The sequence below is a fragment of the Thamnophis elegans genome, chromosome 14 (assembly GCF_009769535.1).
Source record: "Thamnophis elegans isolate rThaEle1 chromosome 14, rThaEle1.pri, whole genome shotgun sequence".
NCBI classification, from domain to species: domain Eukaryota; kingdom Metazoa; phylum Chordata; class Lepidosauria; order Squamata; family Colubridae; genus Thamnophis; species Thamnophis elegans.
In genome coordinates this window covers 6,133,591-6,158,010 of record NC_045554.1, presented here as the reverse complement: position 1 = coordinate 6,158,010, position 24,420 = coordinate 6,133,591, and the positions used below count along the sequence as shown (strand labels likewise).

At 43.5% G+C, this 24,420-nt stretch overlaps 1 protein-coding gene and 1 non-coding gene across 2 annotated transcripts; one reads left to right on the top strand and one right to left on the bottom strand.

Moving 5' to 3' along the window:
* Positions 1-64: 64 nt before the first annotated feature.
* On the top strand, positions 65-22,992 carry PMS2 (PMS1 homolog 2, mismatch repair system component). Its single transcript, XM_032230755.1, is given in 18 exon segments — positions 65-340; positions 1,346-1,438; positions 1,440-1,479; positions 1,623-1,675; positions 1,677-1,710; positions 2,188-2,290; positions 4,977-5,013; positions 5,016-5,162; positions 7,634-7,801; positions 8,816-8,913; positions 11,468-11,567; positions 12,792-12,876; positions 13,708-13,860; positions 14,640-15,492; positions 16,350-16,517; positions 18,876-18,976; positions 19,898-20,067; positions 22,405-22,992. Coding segments are annotated over 18 exon segments (2,679 nt in total). The 5' UTR covers positions 65-208; the 3' UTR covers positions 22,549-22,992.
* On the bottom strand, positions 18,013-18,203 carry LOC116518192. Its single transcript, XR_004256517.1, has one exon. It is a non-coding gene; the product is annotated as a U2 spliceosomal RNA (small nuclear RNA).
* Positions 22,993-24,420: the final 1,428 nt, after the last annotated feature.

Sequence of the window (24,420 nt, the reverse complement as noted above, 5' to 3'; positions counted from 1 at the left end):
ACCAATGAAAAGCCTCGCCCCCTGCTGATTGGAGGAAAAGGATTTTACCCAGAGACATCGCGAGGCTGGGAAACTGGAGGGGAATCCGCGGAAGGAAGCCCAGCCTGTCCCCCAGGGGAGAAGCGGGGCGCCTCGGCTAACGGGCTCGAAGAGAGTCGGGGGGCTCGACTAGATTGTCCGGCCCGATCTTTCATTCCCCTTCCCTGAGATGATTGGCGGGAAAATGGCGCGGAAAGAAACCGGACCCTTCATTATGCATTTCATTTGCATACTTCATTTGAAAAGTGAGCAGGCAGCAAAGGGTTATTGCATCAGCGAACAGAATGGATTTGACTCCAGTGTAAGTGTATTTATGCATTGCATTGCTTTATTTATTTTATTATTATTTTATGTTATTTTAATTGGAATGGAATTCTGTGCAAATGTAATTATTGCATTGCTTTATTGTATTTTATTATTACTGTTATTTAATTGGAATGGAATTTCAGTGCAAATGTATTATTACATTGATTATTGTATTTATTATTATTGATGTTATTTTAATTGGAATGGAATTTCAGTGCAAATGTAATTATTGCATTGCATTGCTTTATTTTATTTTATTATTATTTTATGTTATTTTAATTGGAATGGAATTTCTGTGCAAATGTAATTATTGCATTGCTTTATTGTATTTTATTATTATTGATGTTATTTAATTGGAATGGAATTTCAGTGCAAATGTAATTATTGCAATGTTTTATTTTATTTTATTATTATTTGGTGTTATTCTAATTGGAATGGAATTCAGTGCAAATGTATTTATTGCGTTTGCATTATTTTATTTTATTATTTTAGTTATTTAACAGGAATGGAATTTCAGTGCAAATGTATTTATTGCATTGCATTATTTTATTTATTATTTTAGTTATTTTAACAGGAATGGAATTTCAGTGCAAGTGTATTTATTGCATTGCATTATTTATTTTATTATTTAGTTATTTTAACAGGAATGGAATTTCAGTGCAAGTGTATTTATTGCATTGCATTATTTTATTTTATTATTTTAGTTATTTAACAGGAATGGAATTTCAGTGCAAGTGTATTTGCTTTGTTTTATTATTTGATGTTATTTTAATTGGGAACGGAATTTCAATGTAAGTGTATTTATTGCACTTTCAGAGGAAAGTGAATTATGCAATTTGGTTTTAAGAGTCAATATTTTGCTCAACCACCGAAGTGACATTTCCTAGGCTTTTAAATTTACAGTCTGGAAGCATAAGTGAAACCAAACCATAGACTACAGTCCTGTGAACTGCAGTATTTTCTGAGCATAAAAAAAGCCTTGTTTTTTTCCTTTTTTAAGAATGGAAAAAACTATCAAGCCATTGATCGCAGATCAGTTCATCAGATCTGCTCAGGCCAGGTGGTGCTGAATCTATGTACCGCTGTAAAAGAGCTTGGTGGAAAACAGCCTCGATGCTGGCGCTACTAACGTTGGTAAGTTACGTGTTGTTTTAAAGTTGTTAGCACTCAAGATCCTTTAGCCATGCTGTTACTATCTAGTGGCATTTGGAGGGAAGAAGACAAGAAATCGTAGAGCTTTACTTGTTCATTACTTGTTGTTGTTTTTTCATTTATAGAAGTGAAGCTTAAAGATTATGGAGCAGATCTTATTGAAGTCTCTGATAACGGTTTGTGGTGTAGAAGAGGATAACTTTGCGGGCTTGAGTATGAAAATCTATTAATTGTAATATTATTTGCAGTTAATACATTAGTTCTTCCATAAAGAACTACGTTTTATCATCTCATCTTCAAAAGAAAAAAAAGGCAGCTGTTTTTGTATGTAAGATATTTGAACCTCTTGGATTGCTGCCGTTTATTTTTATAATGCAACATTTGGAACCTGGGTACCCAAACCACAAAGCTTGTGCATCTCTAAAATGAAATATAAATGTTTAAAAATGCATTAGGATTAGCACCACCTTCTTGCCGAACCGGCAGGGAAAAAATGCTTTTAAAAAATGGGGGGAAAGCTTCCAACGAGCATGTGGCTCACAGCTGAGCTAAGCAATCCTCGGAAGCTTTTTAAACTACCGGTTCGCAGAACCAAGAACAATGGTCCCTATCGGTTTTGGCCAAACCAGGAGGATTTCACCCCTGCTCCTGGCCTATCCCTCCTCTGACCTCTGTGAATATCTCTTCCAGCACTGAAGCATTATACTTCCAAGATCCAAGATTTCTCTGACCTCATCAGCGTGGAAACGTTCGGCTTTCGTGGTGAAGCTCTGAGTTCGTTATGCGCGTTAAGGTAGATGCTTGTCCGCGCGGGAAGCGTGCTAGCTAAAACAATTGGTGAATCTTAAGCTGGCTTCATTCATTCCCATTTCTGTACATGCACACAAGTTCACACCCGAGTGCCACAGAGCACACACTGAGAATGAAGCAGCATGAATGTAATCACATATTGCCTCTGAATTGTACAAAATTTCTGCCTATAGACTGAGATGGAACTGGAATCTATGCAATGGTTTGTCCTTGATCTTCTTTCCTGAATGAAGACCACAGAGAAACCCTTGCATCGATCCCAGCTTCCATCTCAGCTTTCTTATACGGAACAATTTGTACAAATTCAGAGGCAAAATTCGACCGAGATCAAGATAAGTGCGGGCAAATTTACGCTGCTTCATTCTCCGTGTAGACCTTCTGCAGCTAGAAAGGGCTTTGTATAAAAATGGGAATTATGCATTGTATAAATGCAGGGACACTTTCACTGTGAACTATTCATAGTCACTAGACATTCCTTCCGATTTAAATAATTAATCTGTTCAGTTGGCCTTGCCCTTTTTGGAGAAGTAGCCTCCAGTTAGTCCAGGTTTTTGCCTAAATAAATAGATATTTGCTTGTGGCTGCCAGGAGGGTGTGAGGTTATTTTTATTGTTTTTATATTGGAGTTTTTTTTAAATGTAATCCTTGCAAACCACCTGGAGTCACTAAGCATACGTTGGGTGGCCATATACATTTTCTTAAATAAATAAGTGTATGCATTAACATCAAATGTAATACATGTCAGGCCTGCAGCCATTTTTTTTCTTTTGGATCTTTGGCCTGCCACACTTTCTATTATTCTTATGCACTTTCTATTGTGGGAAAATGGGATGGGGGATTGTTCGGAGTTAGATGCTAGGTAGCCATAACAACATTCTTTCTAGAAAGCAAAGGTCATCCTTTGTCTTTGCACCTCTGCACCTGACTGGAACTGAATGGGTGGAAGATGCCAGCATGGCTGTGGGAGATTGGACCATGTGATGGGCTTGTGGGTGGGGTGGGGGCAAGATCTTGAACTTTCAACTGGGTGGGGAAAACCGGAAGCTTCATATTCGGGTTTTCCCAGGCGTGCCAACACGGCTCTCTTCATAAATTGGAACTTTGAGCAATCCTTTGCCTTGGACTCTGATTTAATTTTGGATGCTATCTGGAACCCTGACAATATCTTCACTTTGTTCTTTGACTAGCAGAAAATATACACACAGTACCGTGTTTCCCCGAAAATTAGACCTATCCTGAAAATAAGCCCTAACATGTCTTCTGTGTGTGCACCAATCTAAGCCCTACCCCCCCCAAAATACTTCTCCTTAAGTGCCTGTGCAGCTGCTCACCCACCCGTTGCATCTCGTTGCTCGCGGCACCAACAGGAGGTGAGGCGAGTGAGTGATGGACGAGGTGAGGCAGGTATCACGGCATAGATGGCCTGGCCGCGGAGTCCCTGAGGTAAGCCGGTGCAGGGCGCATGGGGCAACTCCACACCCCACACTCTGCCTCGTGGCGGCAGCCCTCGAAATAAAACATCCCCCCCCAAATAAGCCCTAGTGCTTATTTTGGAGCCCAAATGAAAACAAGACCGTCTTATTTCAGGGAAACATGGTGTCAAATTTTCTAAAGATGACCTAACTGATTCATAATTATCGAGTCAAAAGTTTAATACAAAACCAGTGATTTATTAGGTGCTCCATAGGCAATATCTGTTTGCAGTCAAGCCTGTGCTTTGTTTGATTTGCTTCTGAACTTTACCCCTGTTCCTTCCCTCCCCTTCCGTCTGTGTCATATTCCACCATTGACCCTATAGATCAATGTTCTGACCCCCCTCCGTACAGTGAGTCACACCCACACAAGATTACTGCTAGACAATTTATTCACAGTAAATCAACACAGCGACAAGACTTTGGCAGCAACCCAGACTTCCACAGATAAGAAATACACACCAGAGCTTCTCCAGCTTTAGCATAATAGTTGTTTCCTGCAAACAGCCTCCTCCCAAAGTCTCTTCTTATATACTCTCTTGGGAGGAGCCTAATCACAACCACGTGGCCCCAATTATCTTCTGTATCTCTGTAGTTGCTGTCGGCACTTATCTGCCCGTCTTTGCCTGGTGTCCGGGACCACCTCCCTTAGCTCCTCCTCACTGCTCCAGGGCCTGACGTCAGGGACAAACTCCCTTTGGCTTTCACGCTGCTCCATGCCTCAGCCGCCTCCAGGTGGCCAACCAGCCTCTCTGGTCCCTGCTCGGAGTCTGAACCCTGTCCAAGGTCCTCCACATCTTCCAGAGCCGACTCATAGGGTCCCTCGCTATCGGAGTCTGTTGGCAGCTCCAACGGCTCCTGCTGGGCCACAACAGAAAAGTGATGGCTAACCTTTTTCCCATTGCGTGCCAAACTGAGGGGAGCGCTGGGAGGTCATGCGCGGGTGTTCCCACCCATAATTCTATGCGCGCAAGACACCACCACCACCCCCTGACATTTTTGCCAGTAATGATTATACAGGTAGTCCTTAACTTATAACCACTCATTCAGCAGCCGTTTGAAGTTATGATGGTGTTGAACCAATGGTGGTTACGCCCGGTTCTCAGCGTTCCGGTGGTCCCAGCACCTGTGTGGCGAATGTGAGTCTTTCCCTGCCTTCTGCGTTTCCTTATTAACGATTGTATCCTTTGCACACAGCAACGTTTCCATTGTCACTTGTCACAAGGTCCGCCAATATTGGGACCCCGGCTGGCGTTTGATCACAGCGGGAACATCACCCGGAGAGTCCCGTTGTCCCGGCCACCGGGGACCACCGTCAGCATTCAGCAGCTGTTTCATACTTTGCCGGTCCGACACAAAGAATTCCATCGTAACATAAAGAAGGTAAGAAGAACGGCGTGTTGGCCTAGAGGCGGAGCTCTCGCCTCACAGTCGAGAGGCTGTGAGTTCGATCCTAGGTAGAGGCAGATATTTCTCTCTCTGAGCACACTGAGAATATATCTGCTGAATCCGGCCATTAAAACAATGGGAATATAATGTATTTTTCGGAGTATAAGACGCACCAACATTTTGAAGAGGCAAATTAAAAAAAAAAAAGTTTTGGCACTTTGCAGACCTCCCAAAAAACTGGCCTGTTTTTTGCGAAAACGGGCCTGTTTTTTGTTGTTGTTTTTTAAAAAAGGGCATGCAATGCCTTTAGGAAGTTATAGAGTGCTCCTGAGGGTTGGGGGGGAGCAAAATTGAGCAAAAAATGGGCCATTTTTGCTCATTTCTGCCCTCCCCAGCTCCCAGGAGCATTCTGAAAGTCTCCTAAAGGCTATGCACGGCCATTTTGGTGAAGGGGGCGGGGTTTCAGGAGGCAAAAAATGCTGTATTGAGTGTATAAGATGCACCCAGATTTTCAGCCTCTTTTTTGAGGGGAAAAAGGTGCATCTTATATTTCGAAGCAAATACGTTATCTGCTGAACAAAACTCCACATTGGCGACAGGAAGGACATTTGGCCAGTAAAACACTTTTGCTAGCTCTATTCCATTGCTCAGAGTCTACTCCACAAGGGATTGTGGGGTCGTTTAAATAGGATAATGATGATAAAGAAAGTAAGGACCAGTCCCCCTTGTTTTTTTAACACTGGCAGGAAGGAAGAAGTCCCTTTCTGAGGGAACTGAAACCAGGCCAAGTCCCACAGGCTAAAAATAAAGCATTGCCAGCTTTCACTGAGCTGTAAATTAAGTAAACAGAATTTGCTGTTTAAATCGGACTTTCTGCCTTAAATGCATAACGTCGTTTTCTTCTTGTAATCCTAAATTCTGAAGTGCTTAAAACCCTCAAAAGTCCACTGTGCTTTGCTGCCTTACTGCAATGTTCGAATTCTTAGAACTATAGTTTGTTTGACCTGTTTAGCAGTAAACAAGTTGGCGAAAATATTTGTAATCTGTTCTATAAGCCGCCTTGAGTCGCCATGTAAGAAAAGGCAGCAATATCAATTCCCTAAATAATAAATAAAAATATATTCAATCTTAAGTGAGAATAGTATTTACATTTGATGCCCAAACTGGCATGCATGTTTGTTTGTTTTTGTCACATTGCTTCACGCTTGAAAATAAAAGTGTCTTGCTGAAAAATAACTGCATAAAGATTGCAGTAAAAGAATGGCTTAGTTTTTAGATGCAGGAGGAAAACCCGAACGTGTTTGGTGAACTCCCCAGCCTAGCTTTAAGTTTAAATGCAGCATTTATGTCAGAATGTGCATAGTGTGACTATTTGAGACAACCCAGGAGCAAAATACAGTAAACAGGCTTGTCTTTCAAATAGTGGTTTATCTACAAGGAATATATACATACATGTACTAGGCAAAGTCAGGCAATCAATCATCAACTACAGCAGGGAAGCAAACACAGACAGAGAGATATGCCTCAACAAGGCCTCTCTTATAATACAGTCTCTTAAAGTGGTAAGGAGTCAAATAAACCCTGCTGGCTCACTACTACCATTGCATTATCGTTACAGCAGCTGTTCAGCTATTAAATCATCATTAGCCTGACAATTTAAAATTCCCTGCTCATTTTTGCCTTAATTTTACTAAATTCACCATCTTTCATTCTTGTTCCACATCATTGCGGAGATGTTGACTAGGAAACCCTCCATTAAAAAGATGGCACGAAAGCTTTGGTCACAAATGGGAAGAAAATAGGCCAATCTATTTGTTAGTAATATAATCTTACGGTTGGGTTGGCAATATATAAATCATGTAACAATACTATACCTGTTTCTTTAAATCATACTGTAAAATGTGATTGGTTGCTGTTTTCCTCAATCGGCCATAAGAGGGAGCCAGAATGACTGTTAGCTCTCTGTTCGTTAGATGCTGGGCTGATCTGATCTGAGTGTTTTGGAAGCTGGCTGTTAGAAAGTGCCGTGAGCTATTGTAAGTTTGCAACTGCTAACAAACTTTGAATGCCGAACTGATTATATGATACTGGACTATGTTATTTGGATTATCCCTTAACTGAAAGACATTGATGACTGACTGTCTTATCCGTGTATGACTGGGACTTTTTGATGGACTCCGATACCTCTATTTCCACGAAAGTAAAAGCCTGTTTAAACTGCAGTGTCTCTGTATGCTGGTTTGTGTGTTCTCCAACACAACTCTCACAACGCTTCGCTGAACGTACTCGCTCTCCCAACGGGGAGCTTACCTAACTCTATTCTTTGCAATAATGGTTTCACTATCGAATATATGCTGGTCTTGGATCAATAATAAAGATCTGATCGAATCACTTCTTTTCTCTCTCTCTCTTACACACTCAGAGCAATGTAACTCTTTTTCCCCTCTCTTTTCCACGCCCGAAAGGAGTTTGCCAAAATGGTCCAGATACTGCAAGCGTACTGCATCATTTCCACCAGGGTTCGAATAAACTGCACCAACCAAGTTGGTCAAGGGAAGAAGCAGGCCGTGGTGTCCACCAGCGGAAGTTCTACTTTAAAAGAAAACATTGGTGCCGTATTTGGACACAAACAGGTAAAGAGGAGGGCTGATGAGGAATCGTATTCCTTTTGAGGAGAGGCCGCCTGTCAGGCCTGCAGCCATATTCCTTGCTGGATCTTTGGCCCGCCACACTCTCTCTTATTTTACTATGCTGTTTCATTAGTGGGGAATTGGGAGGGGGAATAGTAAGGAGTAGAATGTGTTGGTGTTCAAAATAAAATCCCTTTCGAGAAACCAAGGTCATCTTTTGTTCTCTACACTTCTGAACCTGACCGGAACTGGCTGGGTGAAAGCTGCCAGCGTGGCAGTGGAAGATTGGACCATGGGATGGACTTGTGGGTGTGGGGGGCAAGATCTTGAACTTTCAACTGGGTGGGGAAAACCAGGAAGCCTTCGGATTCGTGTTTTCCCAGATGTGCCAACATGGGCCACTTAATCAATTGGAACTTTGAGGAATACTTTGCCTTGGACTCTGATTTAATTTTGGATGCTATTTGGAATGGTGACTTCATGGCCATGGGCGACCCATCCGTATATTAATCAGGTCATGTACCCTGCTTAGTTGTTTTGTTTTTAGGAATGGTGCGGTGGCCTAGAGGCGGAGCTCTCACCTTACAAATCAAGAGGCTGTGAGTTCAATCCAAGGTAGAGGCAGATATTTCTCTCTCTCTGGGAACAATGAGAAGATATCTGTTGGGAAAAAGAAACCTCCTCATTGGCAACAGGAAGGGCATCTGGCCAGTAGACACTCAGTTCCATTCAGTTGCCCAGATTGCCCGGGAAGCTTTCAGATTCGTGTTTTCCCAGATGTGCCAACATGTCTCTCTTAATAAATTGGAACTTTGAGGAATACTTTGCCTTGGACTCTGATTTAATTTTGGAACGCTGACATTTAGCTCATTTAGTGATGAAATGTCTTTCAAGAAAGCAGCCAAGCTCAGAGGGCAACAAGGGACCCCTCATAATGTGTGGTTTGTTTGACTCTGGCATGGAGCATGATGGTTTGCAGGAATTCAATTTCACTATAGGTTGTTACTTTGCTCCCAGGTGCAAACCCTGATTCCCTTCGTGCAGCTGTCACCGAGTGGAGAAGTCTGCGAAGAATACGGCTTGAACATTTCCGCCCTGCCCACTAAACTTTATACGTAAGTTAAAAAAGAAAAATCAGAATTATTTTTTTCTGCAATTCTTCCTTGTTGTTCATTTGGGCTTAAAAGCCAGAGATTCAGGGCTATCGGGCACAACATACATACAACATAGGAAACCCCAGAAAGGACAAAACAACAAGGACTCATCTTACGACTAGTTGCTTAGCAACTGTTTGAAATTACAAGAGACATACCCCCCAAAGGTACTTATGATCTAGTTCTAATAGTCATGCCTCCCCCGCCCCCACCCCAGTCACTTGGACCGCATTTCAGGTACTCAGCAGAGTGGCCAGCATTTATGTAATTAATTTAATTAATGTAATTAGGAGCTGTTGTGGCGCAGTGGTTAGAATGCAGATATTGCAGGCTAACTCTGCTCACTGCCAGGAGTTCAATCCTGACCGACTCAAGGTTTACTCAGTCTTCCGAGGTGGGTAAAATGAGGACCCAGATTGTTGGGGGAAAGAGGCTGACTCTGTAAACCATTAGAGTGGGCTGTAAAAGCACTGTGAAGCGGTATATAAGTCTAAGTGCTCTTGTCCTTCCTTCCTTCCTTCCTTCCTTTCATGGTGCACAGTGGTTAGAATGCAGTATTGCAGGCAAACTCTGCTCACTGCCAGGAGTTCGATCCTGACCGGCTCAAGGTAGACTCAGCCTTCCATCCTTCTGAGGTGGGTAAAATGGGGACCCAGATTGTTGGGGGCAAGAGGCTGACTCTGTAAACCACTTAGAGAGGGCTGGAAAAGCCTTGTGAAGCGGTACATAAGTCTAAAGTGCTATTGCTGATGCTTTTGTTCTATCTATCATCTATCTATCCATCCATCCATCTCTGAGCCATAGTGGCGCAGTGGTTAGAATGCAGTGCTGCAGGCTGACTCTGCCCACAGCCAGGAGTTCAATCCTGGCCTGCTCAAGGTTGACTCAGCTCTCCATCCTTCTGAGGTGGGTAAAATGGGGACCCAGATTGTTGGGGGCAAGAGGCTGACTCTGTAAACCGCTTAGAGAGGGCTGGAAAGCACTGTGAAGCGGTATATAAATCCAAGTGCTATTGCCTTCCTTCCTTCCTTCCTTCCTTCCTTCCTTCCTTCCTGATGGGATCTAAGGTCGACTCAGCCTTCCATCCTTCCGAGGTGGGTAAAATGAGGACCCAGATTGTTGGGGGGCAAGAGAGGCTGACTCTGTAAACCGCTTAGAGAGGGCTGTAAAAACACTGTGAAGCGGTACATAAGCCTAAGGGCTATTGCTAGTTGTAGTGTCCTATAGTCACAATTACCACAATTTATGGTATTTTGGTTGAAAAGCATGGTTTTCCGGCAAACACGCTCCCTAGCAAAAAAAAATGAGTTTGCTTAATGACCACTGATTCATTTAAAGACTATAGTAATTTGCTTAACACCCACTGCAAAAAGAGGTGGTGAAATCAGGTCAGTCACCTGATGAGCTCCTTTAGGACCGGCACGACTTGCAACCGTATCGGGAAGACTCCATTATAGTCGTAAAGCGAGCACTGCCTCTATATGATACTCTGGAGCTAATGCAGGGGAGAATTCCTCCCCCAAGTTGGTTTAGATCAGGGCTCACCAACCTTTCGGACCTCAGGGACCACTAAATTCATAATTTTAAATCCCACGGACCACTAATATGATTTTTTTAAAAAGATAAATAGTATCTAGTTGCAATAGTAAAAATGCGAATAATTTTTTCTGCGGAGCTCCAAAGTTTTCTCGCGGACCACGGCAGAGGTGGCCTTCCGGAGAACCGGTAGCGGAAATTCTGAGTAGTTCGGAGAACCAGCAAATAGGCTGGCCCCGACCCCGCTGCCCCCCAGCCAATCTTCTTTCGTTGCCCTGAACAGGAGAACGGAGCTGGAAAGCAGGCTAGTGGGGTGGGGAGGGCATGGGGATTTTGCAGTAACCTTCCCCTCCCAGGCCCACCAAGCCACGCCCACAGAACCAGGAGTAAAAAAAGTTTAGATCCCACCACTACATGGCCTAGGACCTGGATATCTCCATGACCGTCTTCCGCCACATACCTCCCAGCGCCCAATAAGATCCCACAGGGCGGGCCTTCTCCGGGTACCGTCGACCACACAATGTCGTCTGGCGGTTCCTCCGGGTAGGGCCTTCTCTGTAGCTGCCCCGGCCCTCTGGAACAATCTACCCCCTAAGATCCGGACCCTCCCCACTCTCTCGGCCTTCCGAAAGTCCGTTAAGACCTGGCTGTTCCGGCAGGCCTGAGGCTGTTGATCCTTGATAGGACTTCAGCCCCATTATAATTGAGAGTATGTTGTGTCTCTTTTCATCTGTCTCTGTTTAGTATTTTTAAACTTTTTTTAATGTTTTTAAACTGTTTTATGTAAGCCGCCCCAGAGTCCTTCGGGATTGGGCAGCATACAAATCTATTAAAATTACAAATTACAAAAATTACTAATCCACGGGCCACCAGTTGGTGACCGCTGGTTTAGATCCCTTTTAAAATAACGTCAAATGACTTTTTCTTGGTCTCCTTCGTTTTTATGGGATTCTCTTAATGACGCGTTCCTTTTGAACAGGATCGTGGGATTTGTTTCGCGGTGCAATCACGGCGATGGGAGGAGCACAACGGATCGGCAGTTCTTCTTTATTAACCAGCGGCCGTGCGACCCAGGAAAAGTATTTTTTTTTTCTCCTGAAGTAAATTCACAAGAGCTGGACTCTTATGGGCTCTCACCATTATTCTTAATGTCCTTAGGCTTTGAGCAAGCAAAGCAAGTAGTAATTAATAGAATGAGGGACATGGAGTTCCAAGAAGAACTAAATAGGTTGCTTCTCCACAGTAGGGACAGAATCAAACAGGGTGTGTGGGAATCGGCAAGATATCTAAATGACCTGATCTCCCCAAAACAAAGAATAGCTTTCTTCAGAGCCAGATTTAACATTCTTCCTTCAGCACTCCTCCAGGGCAGGTATAAGAGAACACCTATAGCAGAACGCGTTTGTATATGTGGTGAAGGAGAAGTGGAAGATAATTCACATGTTCTATTACACTGCGAGCTATTCAGAGCTTGTAGATCTGCACATATTCTCCCCTTATTAGAGAGATTGCCAGGGAGGGCAGACAATTTTTATCTAGGCTTTCTCCTCCACGACACTAACCCGGTTACCACGTATGCAGTGGCAAAGTTCTGTGCTGCTGCAATGTCCATAAGGAAAAAATTGGCTACAGAAGTATAGCACCATCTTGTACCAATTATCTGGGCATACCTCTAACAATCTTTGGACCATTATGTTATTATCCACTTTTAATGTCAATACTTTTTAATTATATTTTAATGTTAGTATTTTTTTAATATAGTGTAAAAACTAATGTGTATTGCTGGTCTTTGACCGTAATAAAGATTTTACTTACTTACTCACAATTTTAAAAAAATTCTCACTGGCATTCCAGACCCTCTCTTGGAGTGGCGCAGTGGCCTAGAGGTGGCGCTCTCGCCTCCCAATCAGGAGGCTGTGAGTTTGATCATAGGTAGAGACAAATCTGTCTCTCTCTCTGCTGAATATAACTCTGCACTAGCAACAGGGAAGGGCATCCGGCCATTAAAACACTTCACTAACTCCATTCAGTGGCGAGACTCCACCCCGCAAGGGATTATAAATGAAGATGATTCGCAAGACCCTCTCTTGATTCTACAGATAAGTCCTCAATTTTTTTTTAATCGCAGTTGAGGCCAACGTTTCTGCTAAGCAGTGAATTTCGCCCCATTTTACAACCTCTCTTGCCACAGTTGTTATGTGAATCACTGCCGCCAGTCAAGGGGGATTTATATCTTTTTAAATCTCAACCAAATCCAACCGACATCTGTTGTTATTTTTTTCTTTTTTCTTTTTCTGAAACAGGTTTCCAAAGTTGTAAATGAAGTCTATCATGTGTATAACAGGCACCAATATCCATTTATTGTTCTTAACATCCGTGCAGAATCTGGTGAGCTTTATAAATTACCTTCATCGTTTAGCTCCTCATTTTGTAAATTAGGATATTTATTTATTTATTTATTTATTAAATTTATAGGCCGCCCAATCCTGGAGGACTCCGGGCGGCTAATTTGGATAATTTGGCTCGCTTAATTATTATCATAACATACTGATAAATTATCATCATGAGCCTGAATGGTGGTGTTATGGCTCGCCAGCAGAGCTGGCAGCAGATTCAGAGGAGGTTGGGGAGGAACATGGGCCAGTCCTGGAGTGTGGGGAAGGCTCGGACGAGGGCTCTATGTCGGAGGCAGAGAGGGGGCCAGAGCCGTATGCCAGTTATCAGCTGCCTTCAGAGTCAGACATCAGTGAGGCAGACGAACAGCTGGAGCCTGTTCCCAGTGTGCGCATGCACAGAATTGCCAGACAAAGGGAACGGCCAAAGAATAGGGGTTAGTTTTGGAGTCAGGCCACAGGTGGACGATGAGTGGCCCCTCCCAGAGGAAATAAAAGAGGAGCGAAAGGGGAGTAGAGTTTGCAGGAGACCATTAGTTCGATTCATTGGTTCGTGACTCTCCGAGACTCCTTGCCAAGTTCTGCAGATATCGTCCTGGCAGCTCTCCAAGCCAGAGAAGGTCTGTGACCGTAAATCCTTCCTTGAAAGACTTTGCTGGATGTGACTGAGCAGAATTCACAATCAATTAATAAAAGAGGTTTTTGTCGGGACCAGGAGTTGGCTTCCTGCTCTTGGGAAGCCTCGGTCAGAACAGGGGGAGCCCATCCGTAGGTGCGAAGTAGGATAAAGATAAGCAAAAAAATGGGGGAATGTTTTTGATTTCAGGATGCGTGGACATCAACGTGACTCCGGATAAAAGGCAGATCTTACTCCAGGAAGAAAAGCTTTTATTAGCAATCCTAAAAACATCCCTGATGGCAATGTTTGGCACTGACGTTAATAAATTGGTGGTGAATCAAAAGCTGACCGATGTTGAAGGTAGGAAGTCGAGTTGCTATTTAAGCAAATCCTTTTTTTTTTTTTTTTGCATTTTTATCTGCATCTTTTTGAACAGTCAGGTAACAACAGTTCAGATTTTCCCCTATAACAGGGGTCAGCAAACTGTGGCTCCGGAGCCGCATGTGGCTCTTTCCTCCCTCTGCTGTGGCTCCGTCACTGGTCGGCGCTTTTATAGTCTGAGGCGTCAATAACTGGGGAGGCGGCAAGAACAGTAAACGTTTTATTAACAAGTAACTACTGACAGGCAAAAAGCAAGCAAACCCCGTCTGACAGCTATTCATACTTGTAGCTGTCAGATGGGGAACCAATGGGAGGTCTGCATTTTTCCCGCCGGCCGGCAGGTGCGTCTTAACCAATCAGAGACGCTTCACATAGCACCATCTGCTGGCCGCGTCCGGTGGAACACAACAGGCACCACAATTTTGAGAGGAACTTCCGGTGGAGGGGGGGGGGGGGCTTCGGTTAGGTCAGCTTCAGGGTTGGCATTCACACGCCTGGTAATTGACTCGTTCTTATGACGGTTGCAGTGTCCTCTTTTGCGACCTTCCGACCAGCAAACGGGGAAGCCAGATTCACTTAAATTAACGACCTCGGTGATTCACTTAACAACTGCGGCAAGAAAGGTCGTAAAATAAGTGGAGGGGGGAATCACTTAACATCCGTCTTACTTAGCAACAGAAATTGTGGACTCAATTGAGGTCGTAAGTCGAGGACTATCCGTACTAAGAAAATCACACCAGTTATCTCTTTTTTTGCAGGGACCATGAAAAGTTTCCTCCAAAACGAGAGAGATGCGTCCCCCTTGGAAACGTCAGCCTGTCCTTTGCCTCCAAATCGGGACGAGAAATCGAAAATAATTGCTCGTCTGAAGGAATCCTTTTCTCGGGGGAAAACACCTGCTTTTCAGGAGGCCAAGAAAGCCCAACCGAAGGATGTGCCCGCCAGTCAAGGACTGCTCCAGATGTTCGCCGGTTTTTCAGCCTCTTCCCGAAAGAAAATTCTTCTCCATGAGGAATCTGAAGACGGAAGCGAGGTGGATGGGAGGAATTCCCCGCTTGCAAGCCGGAAGTTGGAGAAATCGGACGAAGATACGGATTCTGGTTTGGGGAGCATCTCCGCCGAGTCAGATGGGGGGTTGAGCAGAACCCCAGAAATGGCTGTCCACTTTAGAACCGAAAGCGCTGCGGGTTCTTCCGGAGGAGAACCCCGTCTTTTTAGCGGAGAAATCCAGAGCAGCGAAGGTGGATCTGGCGGGGTTTTCTGGCCCTCCGAACCAAACCAGAGCGAAGGCGACGGCTTTGCTAGACAAGCCACTTCGTCCCCCAAAGCAAAACGTTTTAAGATCCGTCAACCTCTTTCCCCAAAAGCCAATTTCTCGGCAATGACCTCTGAGCAGGACTCCGGCGCCCAGCCCTTGTACGACGTGCCGGTCAAAACGGCAAGGAGGACGGTGTCTTTAGCCGTGCCTTGGAGCACCTTAACGAACCGAATCCAGAAGCAACTGAAGCGCCAGGAGACCGAAGGAGAAATGTTGAAATTCAGAAAATTCAGGGCAAAGATTAACCCGGGAGAAAACAAAACGGCGGAGGATGAATTGAGAAAGGAAATAAGGTATGACAGCTCAGAATCTCAGAAATGCTTGTTGTGTCCTGCCAGTGGTCAGTGGAGCTGGCAGCAGATTCAGACAGTGAGGAGGGTTGGGGAGGAACATGGGCCAGTCCTGGAGTCTGGGGAAGACTGTGATGAGGGCTCTGTGTCGGAGGCAGAGAGGGGGCCAGGGCCGTCTGACAGTTATCAGCTGCCTTCGGAGTCGGAGTTCAGTGAAGCAGACGAACAGCTGGAGCCTGTTCCCAGTGTGCGCATGCGCAGAGTTGCCAGATGAAGGGAACAGCTAAAGAACAAGGGTCGACTTGGGAGTAAAGCCACAGGTGGACGATGAATGGCCCCTCCCAGAGGGAATAAAAGAGGAGCGAAAGGGGAGTGGAGTTGCCATTGTTGTTAAGTGAATCGTGGCTGTCATTAGGCAGATCCTGGCTTCCCACATTTCATTTGGCTTGTCGTGCAGGAGAGCAAGTCCAGCCTTAGATTTGAAGGCTAAACCAGTCTTTTCTGCGTAGAAAAGAATTGATGGCTTCCATGAGGATTAACAGATAAACAGAGTTGGAAGGGACCTTGGAGGTCATCTAGTCCAACCCCCGCTCAGGCAGGAGACCCTACACCATTCCTGACAAATGGCAGTCCAGTCTCTTCTTGGAAGAGAAAAATAAGAGTTATTAAGAGAATATTAAGAGGGTATTTTTTTTAAATAGTTTTTTTTTTGAAAGAGAATATTAAAAGTGATTAGTATTAAGAAGATTAAGAGGATATTAAGAGTTCTGGATTCGAGAATTTGAAAAAAAAACAGGCTTTAAAAGAGAAGGCCGGTCTGACCGTCTACATCTCTCTCTGCTTCTCCCTCTGCGGGGCAGGAAAGAGATGTTTGCCAAAATGGATGTCGTTGGCCAATTTAATCTGGGATTCATCATCGCCAAGCTGAAATCTGACCTCTTCATCATCGATCAGCACGCTACCGATGAAAAATACAACTTTGAGATGCTACAGCAGCACACCGTCCTGGAGGGGCAGAAGCTGATTAAGTGAGTGTCTTCTCAACCATTTCTGGAAGGGGGGGGGGGTCCTGAACTGGGCCATAATTGATGCTAAGCCATGAACAAGCAAATATATACACACAGAATATACGCACAGAAACACACACAATCTATTTTCTATACATTATACATAGATCTATCTATCATCCATCCATCCATCCATCCATCCATCCATCCATCCATCCATCCATCTATCTATCTAACTAACTAACTCAGAGTTTGTTGCTGAAATCAAATCCAGAAAGCACACACAGGTAACTGATTCAGCAGGATTCATTAACTTCTCTTTATATTCAGCATAACACATAAGTAAATTATACAATACCAACAAGTGGTTCTTCAGTTTCAGGTCAGAACAACAGACCAGTTTAGTTGTCAGCACAGACTAGTTTCAGTATCAGTTCTCAGCACAGCACTCAGCTGCAGGGCTAAACCACCCCCAGGCTCCAATGAGTTTTAGCTCCCATTGGCTGATCCGTTGCTTTGCCTATTCATTGGCTGACCTTGTTACCATGTCTATGCCATGTCTATTAATGAATATTCTATCTATCTATCTATCTATCTATCTATCTATCTATCTATCTATCTATCTATCTATCTATCTATCTATCTTATCTATCATCCCTTCCTCCCTCCTTTCATCCACCCACCGACCCACCCAGTTTATCTACACACACACACACAAAATCTACCACCTACCTATCTGTCGCAAAAAAGGAACATCAGACCCCAGAACACTGAAACCGTCATAAATATGAGCCAGTTGCCAAACATCCAAAGTTTGATCATGTGACCATGGGGATGCTGCAGTGGTCATCAGTGTAAAAACTCTTGTCTGTCTATCTCTATCCCCACACATTCTGTCTACCTGTCTGCACACATGCTTTCTGTCTGTCTGTCTGTCTGTCTGTCTCTATGTATGTATCTATTTATCTCTATATCTATCTATCCATCTATCTATGGTATCTATCTGTCTGTCCATCCATCCATCCATCTATCTATCCCTATATTCATCCATCCATCTATCTATTTATCTATCCCTACATCCATCCATCCATCCATCCATCTATCTATCCCTACATCCATCCATCCATCCATCCATCTATCTATCTATCTACCTATATCCCTACATCCATCCATCTATCTATCATCTATCCATCCATTATTCGTCTGTCTGTCTAAGAAGAGAAAGAAAGAAAAGCAGTAGATGTCAGAATGGGATGAAGGGAGAAGGGAATAAGAGAAGGGGAGGGAGAGCTGGAAGTAAATCCAGAGAAGGAATAGAAAGAAAATAGGGAAGGGAGTAAAATGGAGAAGAAAAGAATAAGAAAAAGAGAAACAGAAGTTGGGTGGAGGAGAAAGAAATAAGGAGGAACAGAAAAAGACAAATGATAGAAAAAAGGTAGAAGAAGAAAAGGAAGAAAAAGACAAGGAAAAGGAAAGGAAAAAATTCAAATCTAATTTTGAACCAGATTAGGGGGGAAAGGGGTGCACCCTTCCTGGAGGCACTGCAATACCAGGCTGATGCTTGGAGTGGATGGAGCAAGCCCCTAGTCCATCTCCGGCTTCCAAAAATCCATTTAATACACAGTCCTCAGATAGAGGACATATCAGATATTAAACTGATAAGAACAGATACTACACTTGATCTTAGCCAAAAGGCCGAGAAGCGATACCCGAGGGTGGGAGGGGTGCCGACGGCTTCCCTCCTCTTGAAATGTAAGGTTTGTGAGACAACGCTGGAGTTTCCTACGGTCTAAGCGCTAAAGCCAGGTCAGACCAGTTCCTGCTCTCAGGATTCTCCTCTGGAAACGCCTGGTTTGCAAATCCCACCACGACGAACTCCTTCCAGTTAGGATGATCTGCAGAATTTATAGATTTCCCTCGATTATGACAATTTTGGGGACTTTCTGCTTTGGCTGTTGGTTTTAGATTTGCATAGCTCCGCCCCCTACCTCTTCATGATTGGTGGAGTTTCCTTTCAATGGCTTGTCGCTTTTAAAACTTCTGCAACTCTTTAGCTTTGATTACAGTACAGTGTTCTTTTATTATCTTCTACTTAAACAACAACAACACAACTGGTTTTGTAAAAAAAACTTTAAAACTTCTGAAACTATCTGTAAATATTCTATTAATCTACCTACCTACATATCTACCTACCTACCTACCTACCTATCTACCTATATACATGCATGCATGCATGCATATATACATACATACATACATACATACATACATACATACATATATATATCCACCATACACAATTGATACACCCAGTTCCTGAAGGGCTGCCTTCAGATTTAATGGTTGTTTCCTTCCTTTTTCTGCGCCCCGCTTTTTCAGGCCTCAAAATCTTAATTTAACCGCTGTGAGTGAAAGTATCCTGATGGATAATCTGGAGATTTTCCAAAAAAATGGATTTGATTTTGTGGTTGACGAAAACGGTGAGTGTCTTACCTTACCCTCCCTCCTAGCTTTGGTAAAGGAAGTGGGGAGAAAGGGATTGTCTCTGCTTTGGGAGTGTTGAAAGAAATGTCCTTCTGGGTTCAGCTCCAAGTGGGGAAAAAGACACTGGAGACATGGAGGCTACTTGGAAAGATGGTTTATTGGTGGACAGGGCCACATGGCTTGAGCCCTGAACAGAAAAGGTGATCACATGCTTCAATGTTGGTGGAGAAGAAGAGAAGGGGTGAGGGAGGGGCTTGCTAGGCTTTTTATAACCTGTTTAGTCCCATCTCTCTGTTTCCTGTTCCTGTGTAAGAAATGTATTCTGATTGGTTGTCAGACTCCCATGGTGCCATGCAGGGGGCTACTCTCTAGGCTGTGATGAGTTCTCAGTTGCCTTGTGGTCAGTTGAGTAATATCCCTTCCCCCTACAGCTGCAGTGAGGAGAAGTCTTTATTATGTAAAGTGGGCTAGCCTGGCCATCTTAATGGCCCATTAGCTGGGGATGGGCAGAAAGCTATAGGCAACTATTCTGTCTTTTGAAACATGTTTCTTTTCACATCCAGAGAAATATTCTGCCTTTTCAATATTTCCTAGGATATTTCATTTTTCTGGGAGAGGGCTGGATGATAACTTCCCACAGGAGCATGAAACATCTTTCAAATGATGAAAATGGGGGGAAAAAATTAGCCCGCCAAACACTTCCATTTTTAAATCTCTCTGCTCTTCTAACCGTCTTTGAAATTGGGATTTCAATTAGATATTCTTTTCCTGCAAGGGAAAAAAAAATACACTCGGTTTTAAAACTTAACCTGCAAAATTTAGCTGCTCACTGCCAATTATTACATGAGTGGTTTGAGTTAGATGTTGAAATATTATCTCAGTGTAAAAACCACGATGTTATTTTTAAAACCTTTCAGCTCCTGTAACTCAAAGAGTGAAGCTCGTATCGTTACCAACCAGCAAAAACTGGACTTTTGGTCCTCAAGACGTAGAAGAATTAATCTTTATGTTAAGCGATTCTCCGGGAATCATGTGCAGGCCATCCAGAGTGAGGCAAATGTTTGCCTCTCGAGCATGTCGGAAATCCGTAAGTGTAACAGTTGCTGTAAACTGGGGCATGGATGGATGTGAATCTGGCTTCTCCACTGAGTTTGCTTGCCAGAAGGGGTTCCACCACAAAACCGCATTCGACTAAAGCGCGCTCGACGAAACCGCGTAGCTGACGTCATCACAGGGCGACAACAGCGCGGAGACAGAAGCACGCTGTAAACGCTAAACCTAAAATTAACCCCTAAACCTAAACCTAACCCCCCTAAACCTAATCCTAAACCTAACCCTAAACCTAACCCTAATCCTAACCCTTAACCTAACCCTAACCCTAACCCTAAAGCTAACCCTAATCCTAACCCTTAACCTAACCCTAAACCTAACCCTAACCCTAACCCTTAACCTAACCCTAACGCTAAACCTAACCCTTACCTTAAGTTGAATCGGCTTGCTTTCAAAGCGCTATTTAAAGCGCCCTTCTTTCTCCGCGCTCGCTGTTGTCGCCCTGTTGATGACATCAGCGACGCGGTTTAATCGGGTGCGCTTTAGTCGAGCGCAGTTTTGTCGTGCCACGGCCAGAAGGTGGCCAAAAGGAATCCCTTGATCCCAGGATATCGCAACCATCATAAATATGAGTCAGTTGCCAAGCATCTGAATTTGGATCAAGTGACGGTGGCCATAAGGGGTCATAAGTGTGAAAAACACTCACTTTTTTTAAAAAAAAATTTTTTTAATTGTGTATTTTTCTTTATAATACATCACATTTCCAGTTTTGCGGTGGGCTGTCTGTCTCCAGTCCTTTTTGAGTATGCATAGTTTTATACACCTTGTGTCCGCGTTCCAAATATCATCCACAATTAAATCAGAGTCCAAGGCAGAGCTTTCCTCAAACTTCCAATTTATTAAGAGAGACATGTTGGCACATCTGTGGGAAACCCGAGTCTGAAAGCTTCCTGGGTTTTCCCACCCAATTGAAAGTTCGTGATCTTGCCCCCCACACGCCCAAGTCTATCCCATCGGTCCAATCTTCCACTGCCATGCTGACATTTCCACCCATCCACTTCTGGTCAGGTGCAGAGGTCCGGAGACAAAGGACGACCTTAGGCTTCTAGAAAGGAATGTTTTATTTTGACAACAACACATTCTACTCCTTACTATTCCCCCTCCCAATTACCCCACTAATGAAACAGCGTAGTAAAATAAGAGAGAGGGTGGCAGGCCAAAGATCCTAAAAGGAATATGACTGGAGGCCTGACACCTTGATTATAACCAATGTTCTCTTACTCATACATTTATAATCTCTTTTAAATACATGATGTTGTACGTCAGAGTTAGGCATTATTTTCATAATTGTAGCATAGCATTCTATAATTTCTCTCCCTTCCCCTCTCTGTTTCTTTCTCCTTTATTCTCCTCCCTTTTCCTCTTCTCCTCTCCCCTCTTCTCCTCCACTTCCCTCTCCTCCCCTCTCTCCTACTCCTCTCCTCTTGTCCATTTCCTTCTCTCCTTTCCCCTCTCTATTTCCTTTTCCTTCATTCTCCTCCCTTTTTCTCTTCTCCTCTCCCCTCTTCTCTCTCCTCTCTTCTCCCCTCTACACTTAGGCAAGAAAAACGAAATCACAGGTACAGTATAGGTGGTACCTTGCTCAATAGTAGCAACTGTGAGAGGGATCTTGGGAGCCCTAGTGGACAACCATTTAAATAGGAGCCAGCCGTGTGCAGCAGCTGCCAAAAAAGCCAACACAGTTCTAGGCTACATAAACAGAGGGATAGAATCAAGATCACGTGAAGGGTTAATACCGCTTTATCATGCCTTGGTAAGGCCACACTTGGAATCCGGCATCCAGTTTTGGTCTCCACGATGTAGAAAAGATGTGGAGACTCTAGAAAGAGTGCAGAGAAGAGCAACAAAGAGGATTTAGGGGACTGGAGACTAAAACATACGAAGAACGGTTGCAGGAACTGGGTATGTCTAGTTTAATGGAAAGAAGGACTAGGGGAGACATGATAGCAGTCTTCCAATATCTCAGGGGTTGCCACAAAGAAGAGGGAGTCAAACTATTCTCCGAGGCACCTGAGGTTAGAACAAGAAGCAATGGGTGGAAACTAATCAAGGAGAGAAGCAACCTAGAACTGAGGAGAAATTTCCTGACAGTTAGAACAATTCATCAGGGAGAGAGTGAAGTTGCCTCCAGAAGTTGTGAATGCCCCAACACTGGAAGTCTTTAAGAAGATATTGGATAGCCATTTGTCTGAAACGGTATAGGGTTTCCTGCCTAGGCAGGGGGTTGGACTAGAAGACCTCCAAGGTCCCTTCCATCTCTGCTATTGTATTGCATTGATTTGGTACTGAGTTCTAGATTTTGCTCCTGTTACAGGTGATGATTGGAACTGCCCTCACGGACGGTGAAATGAAGAAACTGATATCTCACATGGGCGAAATTGAGCATCCTTGGAACTGTCCGCATGGCAGACCCACCATACGGCATTTAGTCAACCTGGACCTCCTTACACAAGAGTGACTGGCTACTTAGCACTTACATTATTGGGGAACACAACCACAGTCTCGTTTTAGAAACTGGCTATCGCAAAGCTCTCGATTTTGCTGGACCGGTAGCTTAAATCATGGTTTCGTGTTGCAAAAGAAGAACATGGGAAGTTTTTTTTCTTCTTCTTCTCTCTTCCTCTCTCAAATGGGTCATATAGACACCATAATTTTCCATCTCCTGCCCTCCGAAAAGAGACTTTTCCCATTTTTGTTTGAAAAAGCGATCAGAAAATAGAGATATTTTTTTCTTCCACCAAATGGGCTGGTTTTATCGCTGCCATTGTAGAAATACTGGCTTTATGTCCATTTTATCAATTTCCTCTGGACTGAAAGAATTAAGTGTACATAACTGACTTTTTAGAGGACTTCCTGTTTTAGAGCAGACCTGTTTTGTAAATAAAGATTTTTTTAAAAATTACACGGAAGTTCTTTGTGCTTTAACAGAGTGGTTCTCATCTACAGTGTACAATGCAATGGCCAGTTCCTGTAGGAATGATTTTGTTGTTGTTGTTGTTGTTTGTTAAAATGTTTTTATTGTTCCATTTTTCATTTTCATACAGTCACATATATACTGTGCATAACCGGGGCCATTAAACAATAATCACAGCAATTCCTCTTGACAACAATACCCCCAGAAATATAAATAAAATGAAACTCAAACTCAAATAGAAACCCAATATACCTCTTCCACTCTCCATACACCTCTTTCTTCCGCCCCCCTCCAACTTACTATCTTCCCTCCATCATTCCCCTCTACCCTACTTCCCCTCCCCCTCTACCACTCCTCTCTCCCAGTCCACTCACTCCCTTCCTTCTCACCCTCCCTCCCATCCTCTCTCCCGCCCTCTCTACCCCTCTTTCTTCTACCCCACTCCTCCTCCCCTTGGTGTATTTCTACTATATGTCAATGTATTCAGCTTGTCCTATTTTTACAGAGAAATTAAAGAGAAACAGTATACATGTGAAATCGCATTACATTGAAATCTAACACATAGTATATATCCCACCCTCCCCCCTAACACCCCACCTCCCTCCCCCCCCCCCCCGACTTCCCAGAGCCTGTACACGGTATAGATTTTTAACAAACATGGTCTAAAATATGTTGAGACAAAAGAAATAAAAAGAAAAGAAGTTAATAACATCTCTACATTGATCTTAGCTTCTTCCTGTTACACTAACTTTGAACAATTTAACTGATTTGTTGTTGTTCGTTGTAAAGTTGTGTCCGACCCATCGCGATCCCACGGACAACGTGGAGCGACTTGGAATTTATTTGCCACCTTGTATCTTCTTTATATAACATTACCTTGAATTTAATATTAAAATTATTTGTGCCTCTCACAGCTTTCAAAAGAAGAAGTTTGAAAGCATCTCATTCATCTCAAAACAAGAGCAGGCAGACCTGATCAATTTCAGGAGATCTGTAAAGAATTTTTAAAAAAATTATATTCTAATCCATTAAATAAAATAGCAATGTTAATAGTTTATTTCTACATACCTATAATTTTTTATTGCCGTGATAACGAAGTGGGACAACTGTTTGTCTCGAATGGAGTAAGATCATCTGTTCAAGGTGGGGGTTGGACCAGAAGAACTTTCCCCGTGACCCGTCAAAACCGCGGTCCACTAAAGCACGCCCGATCAAAGCGCGTACGTGACATCAGCAGCAGCGCGACAAATAAAATTAAAAATAAATAAAATTAAAATAAAATTAAAGCAAGCCGATTCACATAAAGGTAAGGGTTAGGGTTAGGGTTAGGTTAAGGGTTAGGGTTAGGTTTAGGGTTACGTTAAGCGTTAGGGTTAGGTTAAAGGTTAGCGTTAGGTTAAGGGTTAGGGTTAGGTT